At 48.9% G+C, this 25,077-nt stretch overlaps 1 protein-coding gene across 3 annotated transcripts in view; it reads right to left on the bottom strand.

The window, feature by feature from the left end:
* The window catches only part of LRRK1 (leucine rich repeat kinase 1), a 165,229-nt gene that overhangs the window by 10,176 nt on the left and 129,976 nt on the right, over positions 1-25,077 (bottom strand). For all 3 annotated transcript variants that reach the window (XM_049905203.1, XM_049905205.1, XM_049905204.1), the window contains 6 exons: positions 13,620-13,817; positions 12,013-12,290; positions 10,804-10,998; positions 9,883-10,034; positions 4,384-4,501; positions 3,012-3,128 (listed from right to left, as the gene is read on the bottom strand). In XM_049905203.1, the coding sequence (XP_049761160.1) occupies positions 3,012-3,128; positions 4,384-4,501; positions 9,883-10,034; positions 10,804-10,998; positions 12,013-12,290; positions 13,620-13,817 (1,058 nt within the window). The remainder of the gene's footprint in view (positions 1-3,011; positions 3,129-4,383; positions 4,502-9,882; positions 10,035-10,803; positions 10,999-12,012; positions 12,291-13,619; positions 13,818-25,077) is intronic.

The raw sequence follows: 25,077 nt of genomic DNA, 5'->3' as shown, positions 1-25,077 counted from the left end.
TCCCAATGAGGTGCAGAAGGCCCAGAAGAGCAGCTCCTCGCCTCCCTGCCGGGAGCACAAAAAAACCATGCCTTGGAAGAGCCTGGCCCCAGCCCCCAAGGAGGGTGTGTGTGTCACCTGGCCCCGGGGCCACTTTTGCTCAGGCCAGGCTGGCTTCCTAGCAGTACAAGCACCAGGGAGCTGCCTTCTACTCAAGGGACCAGCCTGTCACCTAATCATCAGGGATCTCCTCCAGAGGTGGGACGCTTCCATCCACTGCTTCCTGCCTGTAGCACCCATGACACGGGGCACTCCATGAAAGCGGGAACTGTGTTGGCGTCCCTGGCTAAATGTGATGTTTTAGGCCAGACCACAGGCAATTACAAAGGCTTTGCCTGGCAGGCCTCGGGGAGAAGCTGCCCTTCCGCACCAGACCGGGTGCACAGCTGCAGTAGGGCTGCCTCTGAAGGGAGCTCCTCAAGGACTCAGGCCCCCAGCCATGCTCTTAGGCACGTCTACATTCCTAGCCCAGACACCTCCATACAGGGCCTTCTTAACGGGGCGTGACTGAGGTTTTTCTCAGGCGCCTCTGCTGAGACCTCCTTGTGAGGAGGAGAAACCCTGAGACCCGTTTCCCCATGCTGATTCATACACAGCACTTTTCCACCCTGGCCCTTCACCCTCTCCCTCCCTATTACCCCTGGGTCCATAAAACCATGGGAGCCTTTTGTTCAGGACTCCTTTGGTATGGAGGCATCCCCTGTCTACAATGGCCCACCTGGCCCTCACCTGGCGCTGTTCCATGGGGAAAATAGAACAGGGGGAGTAGGTGTTTTCTCTGGATTAGCCTCTTGCTTTATACAATCACAATGGGTGCAGAAAGGCGTGACTGTTGTCTCCATTGGCTATGGTGACACCTGGCAGCCCAGCTCACTCAGCTCACCTCTTAACAGTGCCCATCACTGTACCCGCCTGGCACAGGAAAGGACCGAGTCCCATGAACCTCTGCGACCTAGGACCCCACGTGGTTTTCAGCATCTAGTAGACAGAACGTGTTTGCTCACCTGATTCACCAAGGAATTGCTTCCACCTCCTAACAGACTTGCATGTGGCACTTCCAGCCCTCCGTGCCTGTATTCCCAACTCACTGTATTAGCTCTGAAATGCCTGTTGACCAGCTGACATTGATGAGGCCCTTGGCGTGCCTCCCCTCTCCCCCTCCAAGAAGCATGAGCTCTCTACATCCACCAGAGGTCACCGGGCAGAGGCCGAGGGGGCAGGGACAGTGCTGAGTGCCTGGCCCCATCCCAAGGGCTCCTGCGTGTCCGTGCAGAGCGTGGCACAGAGTGTAGCTTGGCAGCTTGGCAGCCAAGCTGGGTGGGGTGTGGGGTAGGGCAGAGTTCCCTAAGAGCAGAGCTGAAGCCTGGATGTGAGCAGGGAGCCAGGCCCTGTGCCAGCAAGGGTGAGCGACAGAAAGACTCCTTGTTGGGAGCTCGGGAGGTGGGACCATTCAGGGTAGCGGGGCACTGCAGCCTCCAGCTCAACAGCGAGGTCAACAAACCCTAAGAAAATTTCTCGAAATCCATCGTTGGGATTTCAGGGAAAGAAAGCAGCCAAGGAAAACAGGAGCAGAGGCTCTTTTGGGGTCCCCAGCTCCGGGCCCTGGCATGTGTGAACGTGCGCCTGCAAGGGTGCCACAGCCATGCACAGGTAGGCCCGCACAGAGCCGGCTTTATCCCCTCTGCTGCGACGAGGAGGAGCCCTGGCCCGGGCTCTGGCCAGCAACGGCCTTCAACACTGCTTTGTGTGTGCCGCGTGCAGGAGCAGCGCCAGTCTGGAGCTGCCCACCTCACCCGTGGGCCAGAGAGAAACCACTCTAAGGCTAACCTCATAAGCTGCTGCTTCTTTTTTTAAGAAATGGAACTGGAGGTGGGTGGAGAGAAGAACATGTATATTTTGCTACTGTCAGGAGGCAAGAATAAGGTTCTCATCAACAAGGGCCAGCTTCAAGCAGGCACCAGGCCAAAGGCCTCATGTGTGTGAGGCCTCGAGATCCTTCTCACAATGCCTTGTTAGCCCCACTTTACAGATGGGAAAACTGGGATTGGATGATGTAGTTGGCATATTTTAATGGAGCAATGCTCTGTTCCTTGAGATGGAGTTCTCAGAGTCAGTGAGCATTCACTTACTCACTCACCCTCCTGGAGTGCCCCCCTAGGCACAGAGTGTGCAAGCTGCAAGAAGGAGTGCAAGTAGGGCCTGTGGAGTGAGGGGCACAGTGGCAGTGCCCCCACAGAGGGGCCAGGACCCTGCAGTTGATCTTGAGAACTGAGCAGAGGTGGTCTGGGGCAGGAGTGTGTGTGGGGAGGCCTGAGGGCCCCACGCTGAGAGTGGGCACGGTATGTGGAGGGGGCGAGGGGCCACCTGGGGGGAGCCTGGTGGCTCACAGAGGCCGGGTCCTGGGCTGGAGTGGCACCACTGGGCATTTCCCATGAGAGGTTAAGGCTCAAAGGTGGAGGGAAGGAGTATGCGGGGACACAGAAAACAGAGAGGTGGGCCTGGGACTGGCAGTGAGCACTCGGAGGAGGCAGAGCTGTTGGGGAGGGAGGCCCAGTTGCCAACCAACTGGGCAGGAGCTGGGCCTGCAGGACCTGGCGATTAGCTGGGCACAGGGAGGAGTGGACCTGGGCAGGTGGGGAAGGGGCTCAGCTTGCTCCAGCAGGCATCTGTTCTTTGCCCCCAGGGGAAAGCTGGCTCACCAGAACCAGGGCTGTGGGTTGCATGTGGAAAGCAAGCTTTTCATGAAGCCCTTAGTTGTAAGGGTCACATTAGTTTCCACAAGATGGGAGGGCACTAAGTGAGGGCCCAGGTCTGCTGTGACTCATCCTCCCTTCCAAGGGTGACTCTGGCCTGGACTTGGTGGTCCAGAGTGTGTGGCTCAACTGCCCCCTCTCCCTGCTTCTCCTTATAGCCACAGGCCGTTCCCACCCAAACTGGAACACCCCACCTGCCCACCTTCCCCCTGACTTCACCTTTTTTATAACAGGTACTGCCAGGAAACAGGTGACCACGGCCGGAGTGTCCAGGGCCCTCTGGGGTATGTTCAAAGGACACATGCCCTTGAGGCTGTAGATGTAGATCTTCTGGTCCTGCAGAGGGGAGCATGTGTGTGAGCCTGGCTTTGGAAACGTCTGAAAAATGCCTAGAGAAATTTTCTAGGGGGCCACTTGGTCTTGGGGGTCCCCTTTGTGCTTTAAAAAGTAACATGGCTTGAGGCTTTCTAGACTGCTGTTTACGAGTATTTCTGTTCTTTTGTAGAAAATTTGAAAAATACTGAACGGTCTATAGAAGACAATTAAAATCACCCACAATCCAGAGAAGACCACTATTGGGATTTGGGGGGCATGTCCTTTTGAAAGTTTTCTGAGGCATTTGTGTGTGTGTGCATTACAGACAAAAGTGGGACCACACCACGCTGGTGCTCACTTTCCATGTCATGTCATGGTACACAGGAAGCAGAGCCCCCATCCTGACCCATTCCAGGACACGGTGGTACCTCAGCCTCCCGCCCGGCTGTCACGTGGGGGTACCCTCAGCCTCCCACCCAGCTGTCACCTGAGGGCACCCTCAGCCTCCTGCCTGGCTGTCACGTGGGGGTACCCTCAGCCTCCCACCCGGCTGTCACCTGAGGGCACCCTCAGCCTCCTGCCTGGCTGTCACGTGGGGGTACCCTCAGCCTCCCACCCGGCTGTCACCTGAGGACACCCTCAGCCTCCCACCCGGCTGTCATGCAAGCGTTCCTGCATTTGGCTAATCTCCTGCTGTTTGATGTTCAGACTTATCAAGTTTCACTGCTACGTATTATACCGGGATAAACATTCGTACAGACATGCTTCTCTCTGTGTGTGTCTTGATTATTAGAATAAATTGTTAAGACGGAAATGACCGTGGCTCAAGTGGTATGAACATGTTTGTGATTTTGCAGACACACTTGAACTGTACTTGCAGACTGCCATCCAGAAAGGTCGTGCCCGTTCCTGCCCCATGAGCAGCTTCTGAGCACTTGTCTTCCTGCAGACCTCTCTGGACTGCTCAGGAGACGGTTATTGGGAACAAAGTCACTTCACCAACCTACTGGGCGCTTGCCCTTTGCTGAGATTGCTTCCCTGATAATTATCACGGCTGAGCCCTGGCCACCAACAGCCAGGCAGCTCAGGGCTGGCTCTGCATTAAAATGAATGGCATTGCCCCAGGAACTAACAGGTAATGAGCTGGGGTGGGTGCTAAAATTTTATTCGCTGTTTATCTGAAATTCAAATTTACCTGGGTGACCTGTGTTTTTACTTGCTAAGTCTGGCTACCCCTGCTGAAGATGCAGCCCTGACAAGGCCCCAGAAACCTTACCTCGGTTGCTGTCCACAGGGAGCTCTGGACCTTGAGCTGGCAACTCAGTCTCATCCCGGCACAGCTCATCCTCTGCACTTCCAGAAGGCCCTTCTCTGTGTTCACCACCGTGTAGTTCCTACAGTTGGTGACAGTTGTGTGGTTAGTTCACGGTGGTCTGGAATGGCTTCGCAGGAGGACACCAGGCCTCATCTACACCTGGAACCCAGGCCACTGGGAGTACCTGGCCACGTTCTGAGAGAATCAGGCATGGCAGGGCAGGGCTGGGTTCTGCCACATGGTGTCCCTGCGCAGTGCGGACAGAGAAACGCAATTCCCAAGGGAAGAAACGATCTTTTTCTATGACCTTGGAGGGTTCAGAAAGTTGCTCCCATTACCCTCATCTCTGGCCATAGCCTCTCCCACCCACTCCTCCCCACCCCAGGCATGAGGGGAGCCCCTTGCCAGAAAATTAGACAAAGCCGAGGCTGAAGACAAGGCGGGTGAATTTCAGAGTAGACTGGAGCTGGGGCCTCAAAGTGTGCCCCCCAACATGGGTGCTTTGTGGGCTAACAGGAAACTGCTGTATACCAAAAGCCGGCTGTTGGCTCACTGGCTATTGGCTTACGGGCACCGCCACCTGTCATTGCTGGCCCCTACATGCCCAGTGCTCTCTAAGCTCAGTGCCCAGTGTACAGAAGGGGAAACTGAAGCTGGGCGGAGTCGGGGGTTAAGGTACTTACCCTAAACCACACAGTGCTTTTCCCTAGTCTAAGTTAAGTTTGTGGACAGTAGTTCTCGGTTTTAATTTTCTCCAGCCATTACATCTTGGAAACATTTGCCATTATTGGAAACCCTGGTGGTGTAGTGGTTAAGAGCTATGGCTGCTAACCAAAAGCTTGGCAGTTTGAATCTACCAGGCGCTCCTTGGAAACTCTATAGGGCAGTTCCACTCTGTCTTACAAGGGTCGCTACGAGTTGGAATCAACTCAACGGCAGTGGGTTTGGTTTTTGGGTTGTCATTATTAAATGATATTTGTATCTGCCTTTGCAGATGACAGAAATGAGTGAAAAAACGGCAAACAAAACCTTTTTTCGTAGTTACATCTTTCCACATTTTTTCAGCCTTTTTCCTATGCATTAAAAAAAAATAAAATTAGGGTATTATAAATATTTTTGAAATGCACTTTGAGTATCGCTTATGATTCTTGCTTGAATGTGGGTTAATGACAATTTATAACTTGAGAAATAGTGTTGTCATTAGCTGCCATGGAGTCAGCCTCGATCTCTTGGAGACCCCACGCACAATGGAATGAAATGCAGCCTAGTCCTGCGCCATCCCCAAGATGGGTTGCAGGTCAGATCGTTACGATCCATAGGGTTTTCACTAGCTGATTTTTGGAAGTAGACAACTAGGCCTCGCTTCCTAGTCCACCTTAGTTTGGAAGCTCCATGGAAACCAGCTGAGCTTCACAGCAACACGAAAGCCTCCACTGACAGATGGGTGGGGGCTATGTATGAGATGCACTGGCTGGGAGTTGAACCCAGGTCTTCCACATGGAAGGAGAGAATTCTACCACTACCAAAGACTTTAACATTAATTTTGAACAATTTTAAAAGTACAGAAAGTCACACGAATTTTGTCATATTTTGTTATCCTGTTTATCTGCTCATTTTCCCTTTCTTCCCTTCTCATTTCTATCCTTAATTACAGATTGATCTTGAAAACCTCTTCATGCTCACTCCCCCAGTATCCCTGCCCTTCAAGTTCTGGTCAGAACCACCACTGTGAAGCTGCTGCCTCTCCAAGCTGATGGTGGCTTTTTAAAAGCCCTCACAGGTTCCAGAAAGAGGCCTCCTCCTTCCCTTCGAGACGAGCTTTCTCTGCCCTGCACAGGGCTACCTTCGCTGTCCTGTGTAAGTCTGTAAGTCTGACAAGTCAAAGCGACAGCAGGTGGGCGAAGCCTCATGGACATCCCTGGGGGTCAACATTGATCTGCAACCCTGGGTATTTCCTTACGAAACATTCCTACAATTAGACTTACTGGGTCAAAGACTAACAGCATCTTTAAGGCACTTGATTAAAAAAAAAAGTTGCCATTGATTTGAGTCCAACTCATGGCGATCTCACGTGTGTCAGATCAGAACTGTGCTCCACAGGATTTTCAGTGGCTGATTTTTTTTTGAAGGAGATCACTAGGCCTTTCTTCCAAGGTGCCTCTGGGTGGACTCGAATCTCCAACCTTTTGGTTAGCAGCAGCTGTTTGCTCCACCCAGGGACTCCAAGACAACTGATACTCAATAAGGACAAATTTTCAGACATACGTGCAAATATGCACGCTTACCAGCAGAGTGACAAATTCATATTTCTTTGATTACTACTGAATGTTAACAATATGTTTATTGTCCTCTATTTACCTTCTTCAAAAATACTCATGGTCCTTGAGTATTTTACTATTGAGATTATTTTTTTTTCATTGATTTGTTAAGAATCCTTTAAATAAAAAGATAATAACTTTCTGGGGCAACAGAGAAAGGAGAGCCAGGAATAGGGGAAGGAAATGGGATGTATGGCTAACTGTGTCCATGAACAAATGTCTCCTTTGCCATGAGACCAGAATTGAATGGTACATGGCTACCGTTATTCAATGTTTTGATCAAAGATTCTGTAGAAGAATCCTGATCCAAAGGGGGTCAAAGCAGAACAGAATTTTAAATTCTCATGGAATCCAGACTTTGTGGAGCCATGGAGGCTGGATGAACCCCTGAAACTACTGCCCTGAGATAATCTTTAATCCATAAGCTAAAAACATTCTCTGAAATCTTCTTAAAACCAAACAATAGTTTAGCTTAACTAATAAAGAATGTCTGCCTTGAGCATCGTGCTCTTTTAAGATCTATATGGGATCAAACTGATAACAACAACTGGAAAGAAGAGATAGAAAACTTAGAGACCAGTAAGTTTATGTTAACGGGGGAAAATTCAGAGAAGGAAGGTGAGAATGGTGGCACAGTTTGAAGTGTATTCAATGCTCACTGAACTGCATGTGCAGCAATTGTTGAATTGGTGGATGTCCTGCTGTGTATACTCTCAACAAAAACAACAACAAAAGAACTATTGCAAAAAGTTCATATTATAGCAGATATCAAACGATATGGACAAGAGGGGACTTGTAGATATAGGCCTTCCAGGTTGAGTTTATGCTTTTTGGCATTATTTTTTGTGGGGGAGGGCTTCAATTCACATTATAAGATATACTGTACTTTAATCAGTTTCTACGGTCTCAGGCGACAGTTTTGACTTGAAATAAAATTTCTGCCAAATTAAAAAAGATAATAACTTGTACTTTTCTATATTTGTTTAAAATAGTCTGCATAGTATGTTTAGTTAGTAAATACTGATGGAGAACTTAGGAAAACGTATTCAGCTTTATTTTTTGTATACTGGTGGGCATCTTGATTTTGTTTTACACGTACAATTAGGTTTTTTATTTGTGCAGGTACTTCATTTTCATGGTAAAATATATGGCCATATTTCCTGGTATCCTGAGACTGGGGCGTTCCAGCCAAAGCATTACGAGTTTTGGACGGTCTGCTCTGAAGGAGTCTGAAAACCACTGAGTTGTCATTTGAACGGGAGGGCTCAGGCCCGGGGAATCAGCTCCTGCCTTCCCTCCTTCCCCCCTTCATCTTTTTAAAGTAGAAGATGGTACAGGACCATGCACATCCTCACTGCCCAGTTTCAGAAATTCTATCAGCTTGCAGTCAATTTCATGTCATTGATATCCCACCCACTTTCCCTCCTCCCCAGATTGTTTTGAAGCAAATCCCCAAACTGTCATTTCGTCTGTGATGACGACGTACACTGGCCAACGCGGAAGGCTCTCGTCATCATGGCGGTTTCTTGGTGATTTCAATGTCTTTGATACTGTTTTTTCAAACCTTGGCCTCTCACTCTTTCCTCAATAAGTCCGTCCCCAATCTCTGTCAGTCGCCCCCTCCCAAGGCTCCCCCCCAGTGCCTGTCTCCACTAATAACTGCACCCCTCCCACAAACTCAGTGTCAAACATTCTACTATCTGACCACCACCTCCTATTTTTTTGGCTAACGCCTTCTAGTACCATTAAAAAAAAAAACCAAAAACCAAACCTGCTGCCGTTGAGTTGATTTGAACTGCCGACCTTTTCGTTAGCAGGTAAGCTCTTAACCGCTATGCTGCCAGGGCTCCTCTAGTACCACAGCTCCCAACTTCTCTTTTTTTACTTTGCCAACACCTAGATCCTTTGATTCTTGCCCTTGTTCCTCTCTCACGACTTGGCCTCACTTAGGTTCCACTGTCCATCTCTATACTCCCTCCCTTGAAAATACCCTTGACTCCTGTACCCCTCTTCCCCTCCTAGCAAAACCCAACTCTGCTTAAAACCACTCCATTGCCTATCCCACCATCTGGGGCAACAGGACATGACTGGAGAAAAATGCATAGCCAAGATAACTGGTCTCCCAGCAAACGCATGACCTCTGCTGGGAAAATGGAAAACAGTCTCTGTCACAGTATTCCAGCCCCCACCTGGACCACCTCATCATGGAGGCTGGCAGTTGAGTCTCTCTCTCTCGGTTCCTGCTTCTTACTGGAGAGCTCCCTCCCTGTACACAGTAAACTCTCTGCTCTGTTGCTGTCTGTGCCGTAACTGGTACCTGGCCAACCCCATTTATATACTTGTTCCTAGTGGGGAGGGAAGGAGGCCTCTCAGCTGTGACAGAGGGGTGTGTGTAGACCACCAACCCTGCACCAGCTGTCGGGGTGACCTACTAACCATGGCCTTGCTCTGTCTCTTCTTTTTGTGAGTAAAGCATTTGTCCATCCAGTGTCTTTGGGAGTCGTGCTTGTGCTGGCAACCCCGACCTCGGCTTGACAGTTTGGTGCAGTGAGCAGGGTCGATCTCTGACCTCACATGAGTCCTCAGGGCTATCCTGCAACCAGCCTGGACCTCCCCTCGCCTTCATGCCCATCTCATACCTTCTCTTTTATCTCAAGTAGCTGGCACTCTCCCCACTTGTTCACCTTTCCTGCCATTTCATGGAGGAAAAGGATGTAATTAGAGAGAGTGCCCACAAACGCTTACTTAAGGGTGAGCCTCCCACTTTGCTCTGGATCCCCTTCCCCTCTTAGTTCCTCAGGGACATCATTCCAGTAACTGTCCCCTCCTCCTACACCATCACTCACCACCCCTAAAATCAAGCTGCAGGTAACTCTCATCTTAGAACAAACCCCCTCTGACCCCGTAAGCCCTGGGGGTGGTACCCATCTCTCTGCTTCTTTTAACTGCAGGACTCTGCGGAAGTTGTCTACACACAGGGACTCAGTTTCCTCTGCCCCTACACTCTTGAATGACTCCAATCACACGTCCGACCCCCACCCACTGAAATGCCTCTCATCAAGGTCATTGTTGACTCTGCGTTGCCAAATTCCACGGTGACTTCTCACTGAAATACAAGCAGGGTGCTAGTTCTGGAGATTACCTGGTCTCCTCCTTCCCATCCCAGAACACCACGGTGTACTCCTGGCCCTGGGATGAGAAGAAAGATGTCTGCTTCCCACAGGGCAGCAGGTACATGAAGGCTGCGAAGGTCGGGTCCTTCATCTGGCTCACCACGGACACGGCCAGGGGTCGCTGAGGGAAAGAGTTCACCAGGGCATGAGCAAAGGTCACTTACAACCTAATCAGGGCCAACTCTGCCCATAAAACTGGCTGTCTGGAATGAGGGGGAATGAGTGAATCGTTCACTCAGGACTGGATCAAAACAAGAGGCTGAAGTGACTTCAGATCTCAGAAACAAACCCTCCCAGCCACCCAGGCCATAAATGGCCATGGCAACTGGAAATCAGCTGGTCAGCCTGGCCCAAACCCCAAGTTGTCCAATGCCCATGCACCAGGACATACCATTGGTAAAGAATTCTCCTCAACTTCATTTACACCCCATACATTCAACTAGCACTGTCTAATTTGATAAATGAGCTTTAATCTAAAACCGCTGGTCTTAAAAAAAAAAAAAACTAGCTTTAAAAACTTAATCTCACCCCTGCATCTCATGAGCAAACACCATCCTCCCCATTACTTTAAAAAGAGGCCTCACTTCTCTCTGCTCTCACGTGGGGATTCTATTGCTATAAAAGTGGCTGATATATTTTGTTTATGTGATTGACATAACACAGGACGTTGGAGAGGAAAAGAAAATTCATGTTTCCTGAGCGTGATATGCACATAAAAAAATGAGACTGGCTACTTTAGGAGCAGTAAATACCTGTTTCTAGAAGAGGTAGGTCCCCCACAATTATTCCAGCCCCTAAGTGTAGCCCCACACAATGCGCTCTGCAGACCCACAGCCTGTGGAATGGCAGACAAGGCCCCAGGCCCTCCTGGCTCTGTGCTCCTGAGGTACCTTCTCAGGCTTGGTGTCCCAGCACTCCATCATGAGTGCCTGGAGGCGGTGGAACTGTACTTCCTCTGGCTGCCCCAGCACCGGGCGGATGCCCTTAGACAGCTTCTTGGAAATCTGAAGCTGGTGGTGGCCCAGTGCAGGCCGCTGTCCTGACAGCAACTCGTAGAGCACCATTCCGTAGGAGAACATGTCTACCTGGGCAGAAAGCAAGGCAAGTCAGGTCCTCTGCCCAGAACCAGCAGTTTCCGCCAGCTAGCCCTGACATTGATGGAGCAGGGAGACAAAATCAGACAAGGAAAACATGGGCACTGCCCAAAGGGAGCCCATTGTCAATCCATCTACCAATCCATCCATCCATCTCCATCTACCCAACCAACCATCCAATCTACCATCTGACTGACTGTCCTTCTGTCCATTTATCCATCCACCTATTTAGTTTTTCTTCCCCCCTCCTTCCTTCTCTCCCATCCATCCATCTCCTCATCCATCCACCACCCATCCATTCATCTACCCATAAATCCATTCAGTTATCCACCCATAAATACATCCATTCAACCATCCATCTACTCACCTCTCCTTCCTTCCTTCCTTCCCTCCCTCCCTCCCTCCCCTCCTTCTCACTCATCTATCTCCTCATCCATTCACCACTCATCCATTCACCTGTAAATCCAACCATCCATCCACCCGTCCACCCGTCCATCCGTCCATCCATCCAATAAACGTCTTGGCCATCTCTGGCATTGGATCCAGCTGGTGCCTTGCAATCAGTGCCTTCAGCCCAGGAGGCTTTACCAACCTGATTCTGTCTGCTTCCCACAACCACCCTGCGAGTCTGGTCTACGTTCCCATTTGGCACCTTGAAATGGCAGAGTTGGGACTCAAATCCAGACCATTTACGTCTTGGACTCTTTGTCCACTCTGTTCCACCCTCCACAATGTCTCTGAATTGAGGTCTGAGAATTCTGAGGCTCAGTCACAGTTTCTGAAGCTAAGGAGATACCAACCTGTCACTACCAGACAAAAGCAGACTCCTGTGCCCTTCCTTCTTGTCAGAGCCAGAGCTACCCTCACTGAGCATGGGGAGGGAGGAAAGCCTACTCAGGAGGCACTGAGGTCAGGAGCTGGCTGCCTGGCCGGCCTCACACCGGACATGGGCTCCTGCCTGGTGGGGCTGAGCTGGGCTCCACAGGGCCGGGCCAGGGCAGGTACCTTCTCATCATACACGATGCGCGGCCTAACTTCCGGGGCCTGGTAGCCAGGCGTGCCTTCCACACCCAGGGCACCCTCATGGAACGATTGGCGGGAGATGCCGTAGTCAGACAATTTGATGTTGATGTGCTCCTTGATGTCCAGGGACCAGACCAGGATGTTGTCTGACTTCAAGTCGCAGAAGATGATGTTTTTCTTGTGCAGGTAGGCCAGCCCAGAGGCAATCTGGTAGGCTATTTTTTGGGTTAGCATATGTCCCAGGGGCATAAAGGAAGAGTCTAGGAAGAAAAAAACCCATCAAGTTGTCATCATAACAACTGTCTTCCTCCCCAAATACTGTATTGTACCGACACATTCCTGTCGTTCTCCACACTGGGTACCCAAAGGGACAGAGAATGGTCTTAAGTGAAATGTTATTTACGATAAACATGCTTGCTGTTACAGCTTCATCCATGAGCCTCATACCTGAAGTTGCTGGTGTTTTTACTAAAAAAAAAAAAAAAAATTCCTAGAGTCAATCTCAGACCAAGGCTGCCTACTGTCAACAGGTGAGTGGCAGGTACAAGAACTCCATCTCAAAACAAACTTCCTTCTATGGGGAGGAATGATTGCTTTTCGTAGTGTTTCTTCTTCTCTTGTCAAAAGACGGATACCTCTCTCCCTGTTAGCTCTTTGGAGGTTGGTTTTCCCTTTCTCAAGGTAAACTAAAAATTTAGTTAAAATTGGAATATGATAAAAGTGACCCTGGGGTCTCAGAATCTGAACAACGGCCACTGTTGTTATTGGCTGTTGTCGTTAGCTACCGCTGAGTCGGCTCCGGACTCTCGGCCACCCCAGACACAAAAGAATGAGATGCTGCCGAGTCCTGTGTCACTTCCACGATGGGATGCAGACTGAACTGCTGTGATCCATGGAGTCTTCACTAGCTGACTTTCAGTAACAGATTGCAGGCCTTTCTTCCTAGTTGCCTCAGTCTGGAAGTTCCACTGGAAACCGTTCAGAATCATAGCAACACACAAGCCCCCACTAACAGATGGGTGGTGGTTGTGCTTGAAGTGCACTGGCCAGGAGTAGAAGCCAAGTCTCTCACATGGAAGGCAAGAATCGGACCATTTGTTAGAGTTCATGGGACAATTTTACGGCTCGTGAGTTTATAGGCACCGGGTCTGCACGAGTGACCTGGGGCTGCCTCGTTTGAGGCTCAGGAATGCCTTCCTTCTCAGTGGGGCTATTACTGCCCTCCTTTGACCAGATGAGGGAATTAAGCAGCTTCCTGGGTTATGACAGAGGACCAGAGGGGAATTTGGTTCTGTCTGACTTCAAGGTTTGAGTTCCTCTGGCCAACAGAGCATTTTGACCTGGTTAGGTGCCTTTCTTCATACACAGGGAGATGTCACATGGGGGCTTGGTTTGCCCTGGGCTTGCTGAAACCCCTCACTCTAAACCTGTGCCTGTAACAGCTGGGCCAGGGGAGAGGCCCCGTCCTGTCCTCAGCTCCCCTGGGGCCAGCCCTGCTCGTCAAGCCCCTACTGGGCTTCTGACCTCACTGTGTTTCTCAGGACACCAGGCTGGGCCGGGCCCTGGCGGAATGTTCTCGGCGGTGGTACCTTTGGCGTTCTCGGACAGCACAGTGTTGAGGCTGCCCAGTGGGGCGAGCTCCAGCGCGAAGCCAAGCGGGTGGATGCTAATGCCGATGAGGGAGACGATGCAGGGGTGTTGCAGGGCATGAAGCATGCTGGCCTCCTGCCGGAACTCTGAGAAGTTCTTCATGGCATCCGTGGCCCGCAGGTGCCGCAGCATGGTGTCTGCAGGGAGGGCATGTGGTCAGGCTTGTGCTGGGCAGCTCCCTCCAACCAAGGACCACATGGGGGTTCCCGGCATACTCAGGGATACCTCACGAGACTTGAGGGGTTGGGCGAGGCTAGGATTGGAATGTTATGGCACTCCTCAGGGTCTCAGGGATTTTGCACGTGGCATTACTGGGGCATTCTGGGCTGGGTCCTTACTTAACAAGACATCAAAGCTACCTCCTCCCCAGGTTCTTAACTAGGGCCTGTCATTTGGCATGTCCGGAGCACCCACTGGGGCCTCTACACCTGCTATGGATTGACTTGTGTCCCCCCAAAATGTATGAAGTCCTCACCCCTGCGTTGGTGAATCTGACCTTGTTTGGGGGAACAGAGACTTTGTTTACACGTTACCTGTTAAATTAGGGTGGGTCCTAACCCCAATCCCTTCTGAGTGGCGTTTTATAAAAGAGGACAGATATGCAAAGAGAGTCACACAGGGAGAAGACAGTGCGAGGATCCGTCTACTAGCCAAGGACTTGCAAGAAATGCCAGGGCTACAGAAGCTGAAAGAAAAAAGGGAAGATCTTTCCCTAGGGCCTTCAGGAAGAACACTGCCCTGTCACTGAACTACCACTCAACACCTCCGACAATGTTTAGGCATCAAAAAATCCTAGAAAGTGGAGCTGGCAACGCTCTGAGTCATACCACTCATGGGCAGGTTAAGCTGTTCAACATGGACGGGGCTGGGTGGGGCTGGCAATCTTTCACATCCTTCGTATACTCCGTTAGTTTTATAGGCTTGGGCTTCCTACGTAGGACAATGTATGGAAAGAGTCAGCTGCTATCAGACCTGTTTTTATACTTAAACAAGAGGAAATCAGTTATTTTCAAAAGGTACTATGAGCTGGTTCTATCTCTTTGAGCTTTACGATTTGGTATTATGTACGGAGCTGCTTTTGTATGTAAAGCAGAGAGCTGTACAATACCAGGGGGGAAAAATGTTTCCTTCCAGGAAAGGGGAAGGAGAAGCTGAAAATGAATCAGATTTAATCACTTTACGGTAACCAGTGAGCAGCCGAGACGGCCATCTCCATCCTGAAGTCGTTTCCTGAACGTCCAGAACAAAGATACCTCCCTGGATGGGAGACTCGCTTGCGATGCCCCCCACTCACCCAGACATTGCTCTCGAGGCCCTCACCCACCCCACTGCCAGCTGCGGAGCACTGCAATCGTATCCTATTTCTTCTGCACCCCTAAATTCTCTAGAAATGGTCACCACCTTCTCATTAGCCAGAGGAGGCTGTGTGGCTGGCCATCTCGAGCAGCCGCAGACTGTGACCAGCCACCTCAGGCAGATAAGAAAGGTCTATAGGTGGTGGGTGGCTTCCAACCTGTGCTGTCACTTCCTCCAATGCCCTTGAGACCCATCCCCACGAAAGGTCGCCTACGCCAGCACCCCGCCCTGAAGGGGCTCCTATGCCTATCCGGGCAGGCGTGCATGGCCGAGCCCTACCGTCCTTGTGTATCCTGTGTTTGTCCCTCCCCTGCGGTCAGATTCTAAAACAGAGGGTTGTTGGATGTGGAGGTCAAACAGCGTGAAAAATCTCGCCGATTACAACATCCAGCATTCTAGTAAAGATGGAGCCGTGGCTCTGCCTCTTTCAGCCCCTACGTCCTCCCGCCCCCTCATCCTAAGCCCCAAGCTCAGCTCAGCCACTGAATTCCCTGTCACAGGGTTACCCCTTTAGCATCGATTCAGCCCACCACGGAAGTCAAGCAGCAGAAGTTTTCTGACACTGTACAAATGTGAGCCACACTCTACATGTAAAAACATCCAGACTTTGAAACTGGTTATTTGGGAGGAACATCCAGGTAGGCCCCTGCCTCACACCGTAACTGACTCACGACGACCCCATGTGTGTCAATGCAGAACTGTGCTCCAAAGGGTTTTCAGTGGCTAAGTTTTTGGAAGCAGATCACCAGGCCTTTCTTCCGAGGCACCTCTGGGTGTACTTGAACCTCCGACCTCTCAGCAACCAAGTATGTTAACCATTCGTGCTACCCAGGGATCACCTCATACTATACAATAAAATAAATCCCAAAGGCAGGATCATCCACTGAGACATTAATTTGTTTGTGTTTCCCAGTTTCCAAGACAGCAAGGAGAAGAGGAGAACATTTTCTGTCTTTGTAAAAGGCCAAGCTACAGGCCAGGGCTGCCTCAGAGGAGAGCAGGAACAGGCCCAGAGGGTCAGCAAACATGTGGGCAGACGGGTGGGCTTCTCGGCAGGGCCAGTGAGCGGGGGACAGATGACTGAGGTCTGATGGGGCAGCCCCACTACACCTCTTCCCCATGCTGACACAGCATGAGATCTTGATGCCCTGGAAGCCCAAAAATAAAGGAACAGGGATGCCCTGCCAGGTGGTAGGGTGGAACTCGGGGCCAGATTCAGGATTTTTAAAGCCAAGAACAAAATGTGGACAACTGAGTCACAGATGAGGCAAATCTAGACATGAAAACATAAAAAGCCAAAGAAAATACAGACAGCACCCCTCCCATGACCTCTGGAGCTGACGGTCCTTCTGAGTGCGAAGGAATTAAAAAGTACCAGAGAAGAAATGAATGATACGGCAAAAACCATGAACAGCACCAAAAGGCAAATCACAGACAGCAAATTGGCAGTAAGTGTGACAAGATTATGGACTGTAACACAAAAGGGGCTCTCACAACTCAGTAAAGAGAAGCTCCCGAACAGAAAAGGGCAAAGTGTGTAAACAGACAAATGGCAAGAAGAAATATGGCCAGTACCTATATGAGGGAACCTTCAAGAAAAGCACAGTAAGCAGCAATAACAACAGCCAATAACGGCATTCTTTGACCTACCAACCTGACACACTGAAAGGCCCGGTAAGGAAGGGCATCTCACACACAGTTGGTGGAAGCATGAAAGCCTATCATTTGACCTCAAGCCAGGTCAACATCTACAGTGGTAAGTAATATTGCTAGTGTGTACCCTTGACATGACGTGATGAGAATGACACTTGACCTCTGTGGTCTTCCTCCCAAACACCCATTAAAAAGCAAAAACAAAACAACCGGTTACTGTCAGGTTGATTTTGACACATGGCAACCCCATGTGTCTCAGAGTAGAACTTTGTGCCACAGGGTTTTCAACAGCTGTAATCTATTGGAAGTAGACTGCCAGGGCTTTATTCTGAAATGCCTTTATTTGAACCACAAACCTTCTGGTTAGCAGCTGGGATGGTTAATGTCATGTGTCATCTTGGCTAGGCTGTAACTCTCAGCGGCTTGGCAGATATTAGACTGATCGCTCTTCTAAAACATAATATAATGTAATCACCTTCCAAGATGTGATCAGCCAATCAACTGACATGGGAGTTTCCTTGGGGGTGTGGTCTGCCTCCCGTCTATAAATGGATGTTCTCGCAAAGCTTGCTCTCTTACTTGACGCTGCACTCTTCCTGTTGCCTGACCTCCAGTTCCTGGGATGAAACCCTACAGAAGTCTCCAGCCAGCCACCTGACCTGCAGATTTTGGGTTCATCAGCCCTTGCAACCATGTGAGCTAGCAGAAGTCTTCAGCCTGCTGCCTAACCCATGGATTTGGGACCTGCCGGCCCCGACAACTGCATAAACCATTTCCTGGAAGTAAATCTCTCTCTATACACACACTTAACTGGTTTTGCAGCTCTATAGAACCCAGCCTAAGACAACTACAACTCTAGAGGAACAAAACCAGTAAAGCCTATAAATATATATAGAGATTTATATCAAGGAAATGGCTCACGTGGTTGTAAAGGCTGAAACATCCCAAGTCCATGCATCAGGATAGAGGATTCTCCTTATTCACATAGCTGCAGGGGCTGGCAAACCCAAGATCAGCAGGCCAGAGAGCACGACTCTTGCTCACAGGCTGTGAAGATCGATGAACTCCAAGATCAGCAGGCAAGACCACAGGTAAGATGCTAGCTAAGTCCCAAGAACTGGAGGTTTGATGAACAGGAGCCAGCTGCAGGATCCAGCGTAAGCAAAAAGCCCATAAGCCTTGCCAGAATGTCCACCTATATTCCACACAGGCCACATGCCCAAGGAAACTCCCTTTCAACTGAGTGGCTACTAACAGCCATCTCAGCTGATGGTGGTGAGGTGACCCAAACCTTCATTCCTGAAGGGTCTGAGCCATTAGCAGTCATGTTGGAATTGGCTGTTGTAGTTTTCCACTGACTTTAATCACAGGGCATGGTAACACTGAGAGATGTTCTAAGGCATCTCTTGCTTTCCAGACATACTCTCCTTTACCTCCATTATGTAATATGAATCCGATTTCATCTTGGTTGTCAGGATCAATCTCACCAGCCAGTATGGTAACTCCTTTCTCTGCCCATTTATCCAGAGGCATAAGGAGCCCAAAGTGGCCAGGTGGCATTCTTAGCTTCCAGTTCAATGGAATCGGTGATGTGCCTCCAGGTGGGAGCATTCCTCTCTTTGGAACTAAGACCTTCAGACCTGCAGAGCATAAGGCTGTGGGGACAGGAAGCAGAAATCTTGCGAGTGGGTCACTAGGGGTAATAGTGAGTGATGCCACTCCCATTTCCACTCCTTGATTCCTGGACCCATAAATCCTGGCTATGAGAGAAACAGCACCATATATTACACACTGGTTTAGAGCACATACAGCCTCCTGGAGAACATTGCCCCAACCCTGAAAGGTATTGCCACCTAGCTGGTGCTGTAATTGTGTCTTTGAAGGTCATTCCATTGTTCTATCAAATCAGCATTTTCAGGACGATAGGGGACATGGTAACACCAGTGAATTTAATGAGCATGGACCCATTGCTGCACTTCATTTGCTGTGAAGTGAATCTCTTCATCTGAGGCAACGCTGTGTGGGATACCATGATGGTGGATAAGGCATTCTGTAAGTCCAGGAATGGTATTTTTGGCAGAAGTATTGTGTGCAGGGAAGGCAAATCCGTATCCAGAGTGTCTATCCCAATAAGAACAAACCACTGCCTTTCCATGATAGAAGTGGTCCAATGTAATCAACTTGCCATCAGATTGCTGGGTGATCGCCTCGAGGGATGGTGCCATATCAGGAACTCGGGGCTGGTCTCTGCTGCTGGCATGTTGGGCACTCAGCAGTGGCTGTAGCCAAGTCAGCCTTGGTGAGTGGAAGTTCATGTTTCTGAACCCATGCATAACCTCCATCCCTGCCACTATGGCCACTTTGTTCATGAGCCCATTGAGCAATGATAGGAGTAGCTGGAGAAGGAGGATGACTGGTTTCCACAGAACACGTCACCCTATCCACTTGATTGTTAAAATCCTCCTCTGCGGAGGTCACCCTTTGGTGAACATTCACATGACACACAAATATCTTCACTTTTTTGGCCCATTCAGAGAGGTCTATCCACATACCTCTGTCCCCCCATACCTTCTTGTCTCCAATTTTCCAATCACGTTCCTTCCAAGTTCCTGACAATCTGGCCAAACTATTGGCCACAGCCCACAAATCAGTATACAATCATACATCTGGCCATTTCTCCTTCCAAGCGAAGTGAACAGCCAGGTGCACCGCTCGAGCTTCTGCCCATTGGGAGGATTTACCTTCACCACTGTCCTTCAAGGAGGTCCCAGAAAGAGGCCATAGTGCTGCCACTGTCCACTTTCGGGTGGTGCCAGCATATGATGCAGAACCGTCTGTAAACCAGGCGTGAGTTTTCTCTTTCTCAGTCAACTGATGAAAAGGAATTACCTATGAGGGCATAGGTGCAGACTCAGAGATGGAAGGTAATATGACAGGAGTGGAGACTATGGGCACTTGGGCCACTTCTTCATGCAATTTACTTGTGCCTTCAGGTCCTGCTCGGGCCTCGTCTTGTATATACCACTTCCATTTAATGATGGAGTGCTGCTGTGCACATACAACTTTATGATTCTGCGTCAGACGATATCCAGTTCGTGATGGGCAGCTCAGGCCACATGGTGACTTTGTGGCCCGTGTTTAAGTGTGTAGTCTCTACTAAGGGCAAGCAGTAAGCCAAAAGTTGTTTCTCAAAAGAAGAGTAGTTATCTGCAGAGAATGGCAGGGCTTTGCTCCAAAATCCTAAGGATCTGTGCCATGATTCACCAATAGGGGCCCGCCAAAGACTCCAAACAGCATCTCTATCTTCCATCAACTCTTCAAGCACCATTGGATCAGCTGAATCATACGGCTCAGGGACAGAGCGGCTTGCATGGCAGTCTGAACCTGTTGCAGAGCCTTCTCTTGTTCTGGACCCCACTCAAAACTAGCAGATTTTTGAGTCACTTGATAAATAGGCTAGAGTAGCACACCCAAATGAAGGATATGTTGCCTTCAGAATCCAAAGAGGCCAGTAGGCCTTGTGCCTCCTTTTTAGTTGTAGGAGCAACCAGATGCAATAACTTATCCTTCACTTTAGAAGGAATATCTCAACATGCCTCACACCCTCTATTCACACCCTCTAGCAAATTTCACACCCTCTAGCAAAGAGTTCTTCCTTACCAGGTCTAGTCAGCATAATGTCATCAATATAATGGACCAGTGTGACGTCTTGTGGAAGGGAAAAGTGATCAAGGTCCCTGCAGACTAAATTATGACACAGGGCTGGAGGGCTGATGTAGCCCTGAGGTAGGTAACTGAAGGTATATTCCTGGCCTTGCCAGCTGAAGGCAAATGGCTTCTGACGGTCTTTTGAAACAGGTATGGAGAAAAAGGCATTAGCCAGATCAATAGCTGCATACCAGGTACCAGCAGATGGATTAATTTGCTAAAGAAATGAAACTACATTGGGAACAGCAGCTGCAACTGGAGTCACCAACTGATTTAAGTTTTCGATAATCCACTGTCATTCTCCAAGATTCATCTGTTTTTTACACAGGCCAAATAGGTGAGTTGAATGGGGGTGTGGTGGGAATCACCATCCCTGCATCCTTCAAATCCTTAATGGTGGCAGTAATCTCTGCAATCCCTCCAGGTATGCAGTATTGCTTTTGGTTTACTATTTTCCTAGGTAGGGGCAGTTCTAATGGCTTCCACTTTGCTTTTCCTACCATAATAGCCCTTACTCTATTTGCCGAGGATCCAACATGGGGGTTGCCAGTTGCTGAGTGTATCTATTCCAATTATGCATTCTGGAACTGGGGAAATCACTACAGGATGGGTTTGGTGACCCACGGGATCTACTGTGAGGCGGACAAAAGCTAAGACTCCATTAATAACCTGACTTCCATATGCCCCCACTCTGACTGGTGAGCCACAGTAACATTCTGGGTCTCTTGGAATTAAGTGTCAGTTCAGAGCCAGTATCCAGTAATTCCTGAAAAGTCTGATTATTTCCTTTTCCCCAATGAACAGTCACTCCCATAAAAGACTGTAGATCCCTCTGGGGAAGACTGGGAGAAAGATTAAAAGTATACATTTTTGGCAGTGTAGTGAGGTCTTTCCTCAAACAGACCTGGCCTACCCTTCATTCAAGGGGTTGTGGATCTTTAAACTCAGTCAAGTCTGCGGACTGACTGATGTACTGTGACTCTGTATTCTGGCGATTCGAGTTAGACTGCTGTTCACTTGATCTAGAATTCATCCACTTGTACAGATCAAGTAAATATTTAGTAGACTTCCCATCTATTTCAGTCCTAGTGACACCATGACTAAGCAGCCAACACCGTAAGTCCATACAAGTCAAACTATCCTGATTATTGCTTTGGTTCCGATGTCCACTACTTTAACCACACCCACCTTGTTTTTGTCGACTGAGTATCAATCTGCCCCATTGTAGTCAGGTGTCTTAATTCAGTTAGGGCAGTTCCCACTGTCAAATCTGACTTACATAAAATAGCAATCACAGCAGTCTTCAAGGATGATGGAGCTCCCTTCACAAATTTGTTCTTCACACTTGTAAAAGGTATGTCCTCTGGGCATTCCATGTGTGGGTCTGTGGGTCTAACCTGATAAATCCACTCTAGCATGCCAATTTCCCTAAGCCTTTGGATACCTTCTACAGTATACCAAGTCAGGTCTGGTGCTTCAACTTGATTTAGTGTAGGCCATGACATAATCCATGCTTCAGTGACCCAACCAAATAACGTATTAGACCCTTTCCTAACTTCTCGAACTGAAACACTGAATGAAGAATCTGTGCTTGGTGGGCCCGTATCAATAAACTCAGGCTGATCCATCTTTATGTTCCCTGCACCATTATCCCACACCGTTAATAGCCATTCCCACACATATTCCCCCGGTTTCTGTTTGTACATATTAGAAAAGTCAAGTAGTTCTTTTGCAGTGTAGTGTAACTCCTCCTGGGTCATACTTTGTACCTCACCTTTGGGGCTCACTGGGACTTAAGTCTACTTATAGGTCCAGAAGCCTGTTTTGAGAACATTCAGTATTGTCTTGTAAAGCATCTGCCTTAGGAGATGCTCCACACAATGACTCTGATAAGGGTTCTTTAGAGGAAGCTGAGTTAATCTCATTAGATGGGGGTGGAGGGGCTAATGGTTTTACTGGGGAGGGTGGTTTAGCAGACAAACATGGAGTAATCTCTTCAAATGGGCGTGAGAGGCCTGGTTCTGTTGGCAGGAGTGATTCAACAGAATTTAGGAGCTCAGTGTCTCCAGCTTCCTGATTATCTGTCCATGTGTCCCCATCCCAAGTTTCAGGATCCCATTTCTTCCCAATCAATGCTCTCATTCTAACTTCAGACACTTCTTGAGGTTGGCAATTGAGTTAGCGTTGTAATTCAGCCCCTCTTAGGATAAGACTCTGGGTTTGGTTTTCTGCAATATCAGCTCTGTTACTAAAAGAAATAAGGCTCTTTCAAAGCACAAGTGGAAACTTTGAGGTCAGTTATGTGGCACTTGAGCTTTGACTCTGAAGCCCTGAGCACATCTCTTTCTTTCACCAGTTTGTCTAGTGAAAGTACGACCAACCAACCAGGTTTCCTATATCTCTCATTATGACAAAATTGTAGAAAGGTATCACACATGCAATAACCCTGAGCCTTGCCTTTCACCCACACCTAATCTACTGGTGGCGATATTTTGTGCATTTGTATTGCCACCTCACACCATGGATTAGCAGTGACATCTTTACTACTAGAAGCAGAGTCATCAACATCTTTAAGACTAACAGTTGAGGGCCAATTTAGAAAACTCATCCTTACCATTTTGTTTCTCTAGAACCACTCTGAGTACCAAATGTCTTAGGCTGGGTTTTCTAGAGAAGCAAAACCAGTGAAGCATATAAATCTATATACAGAGAGATTTATATCAAGGAAATGGCTCATGCAGTTGTAGAAGCTAGAACATTCCAATTTCCTGGGTCAGGATAGAGGCCTCTCCTGATTCACATAGCCACAGGGGCTGGCAAACCCAAGATTGGCAGAGAGTAAGTCTCTTGCCCACAGGCTGTGAAGGTTGATAAATCTCACAATTGGCACGCAAGACCACAGGTAAACTGCTAGCTCAAGTCCAAAGAACTGGAGGTCAGATGAACAGGAGCTGGCTGCAGAACCCAGCAAGAGCAAAAAGCCCACAAGCCTTGCCAGAATGTCCACCTATATTCCATGCAGGCCACATGCCCAAGGAAGCTCCCTTTCAACTGAGTGGCTACTCGCAGCAGATCCCATCATGGAGGTGATCACAACATTATACAACTGCCAAATCATGGCCTACTCAAGTTGACACACAACCTTAACCATCACAGTAGTCAAGGACTTAACTTTCTGCACCACAATGGCAAAACCCCATTACTTCAGTAAAATGATGAGAAAAATATTAGACAGATCCTAATTGACAGACATTCTACAAAACACCTGACTGGTACTCCTCAAAACTGACAAGGTCATCAAAAACTGTGACAGTCTGAGAACTCTCACGGCCAAGAGGAGCCTAAGGAGGTGTGATAGCTAAATGTGACATGGTGTCCTCACTGTTATCTTGGAACAGAAAGAGGACATCAGGGAAAAACTGAAGAAACCTGTCTAACACATGGACTTTAGCTAATAATAATATACCAACATGTGTTCATGGACTGTGACAAATGCAGCATGCTAATGCAAGATGCTAACAAGGGTGAAACCGGGTGTGTGGTAGATGGAAACCCTCTGCGCTATCTTCACAACGACTCTGAAAATCTAAAATTGTTTTAGAAATAAAAACAGAAAGTTTGTTTAAAGAAAAAAATGAATGAGGAATGGCAAAACAAAATACCGTTTGGCAACTAGCTTATTTTCAACCGTTATTGTTATTTTCAGCTCCATGAACACACATAGGTCTGACCCAATCGTGGGAACTGTTCCATGCCTATATTGCAGGTGACATCCCCATTCTCATCCTGGTGGACTATTCTAGGCTGTCTCCAGCACTTACAGGTAACGAGACATGCTTCCTTGTCCCGTGTCCCTGAGCATGCCTGCAGATCATAACACGGTCATACTCAGAAGTGGGCTGTTGGGCCTGCAAATTTTCATTTTACCAGAGATTGCCAAATTCTGACCCAAATTACTAGTGTTTATAGTTTATGCAGTTCACAGTTTTAAGTGTTGATGCCCCACGAGCAGCCTCAGAATGCCTTTTCTCCACAAACTCACCGACCTTTGGTATGGTCAGGCTGCTTTCCATTTTTGACAGCTAAAATGGTCTCTCATGGTGGCCAGTGTGGGTAAGCGTCTTTTCCATTGTTTGTTGGCCAAGTGCACTTCCTGTCTCTGGATTAGCGTGTACATTTTCTTACCCCTCACCCCACCTTTTAGAAATTTCTATGGGTTTTCTCTGTATGCGTTTAATGGGTTTGCAGGAGTTGTTATTTTTTAATCCTTTGTCTCTTATGTATTGTAAATTCCTCCTCCCAATCCATTATCTCCTAACTCCAGTGACGTGTGGGCCTGAGTGTGCCAAGGTCACACCTGTGCGGGTGGACAGCGGGGAGAATCTCCCCTACGCTGCCTTGCCGACCCATTTACCTGGAGTGCCCACCTTCCTACTTTGAGTGGAGATGGCTGGGGGTCCCGCAGGGTGAGGGCCCACCTGAGCTCAGACTGCTGACCATGACGTGCCAGGCATGTGGCAGGTCTGGAGTGGGTGAAATGGTAAGGATGGTCTCTGCTCTTGGAGGCTCACATCCAGACAGGAGGGTACCCACCGAGCTAGGCCTGACCCTCCAGCCTGCCCACAAGCTGCAGGCACACTGTGGGGCTGCCCCTGGGCCTGCCCTCCTCCCCTCCCGTCC

This window comes from Elephas maximus, chromosome 13 (assembly GCF_024166365.1).
Source record: "Elephas maximus indicus isolate mEleMax1 chromosome 13, mEleMax1 primary haplotype, whole genome shotgun sequence".
NCBI lineage: Eukaryota > Metazoa > Chordata > Mammalia > Proboscidea > Elephantidae > Elephas > Elephas maximus.
The sequence above is the reverse complement of the archived record's forward strand: the minus strand, read 5'-3'. Positions and strand labels throughout refer to the sequence as shown.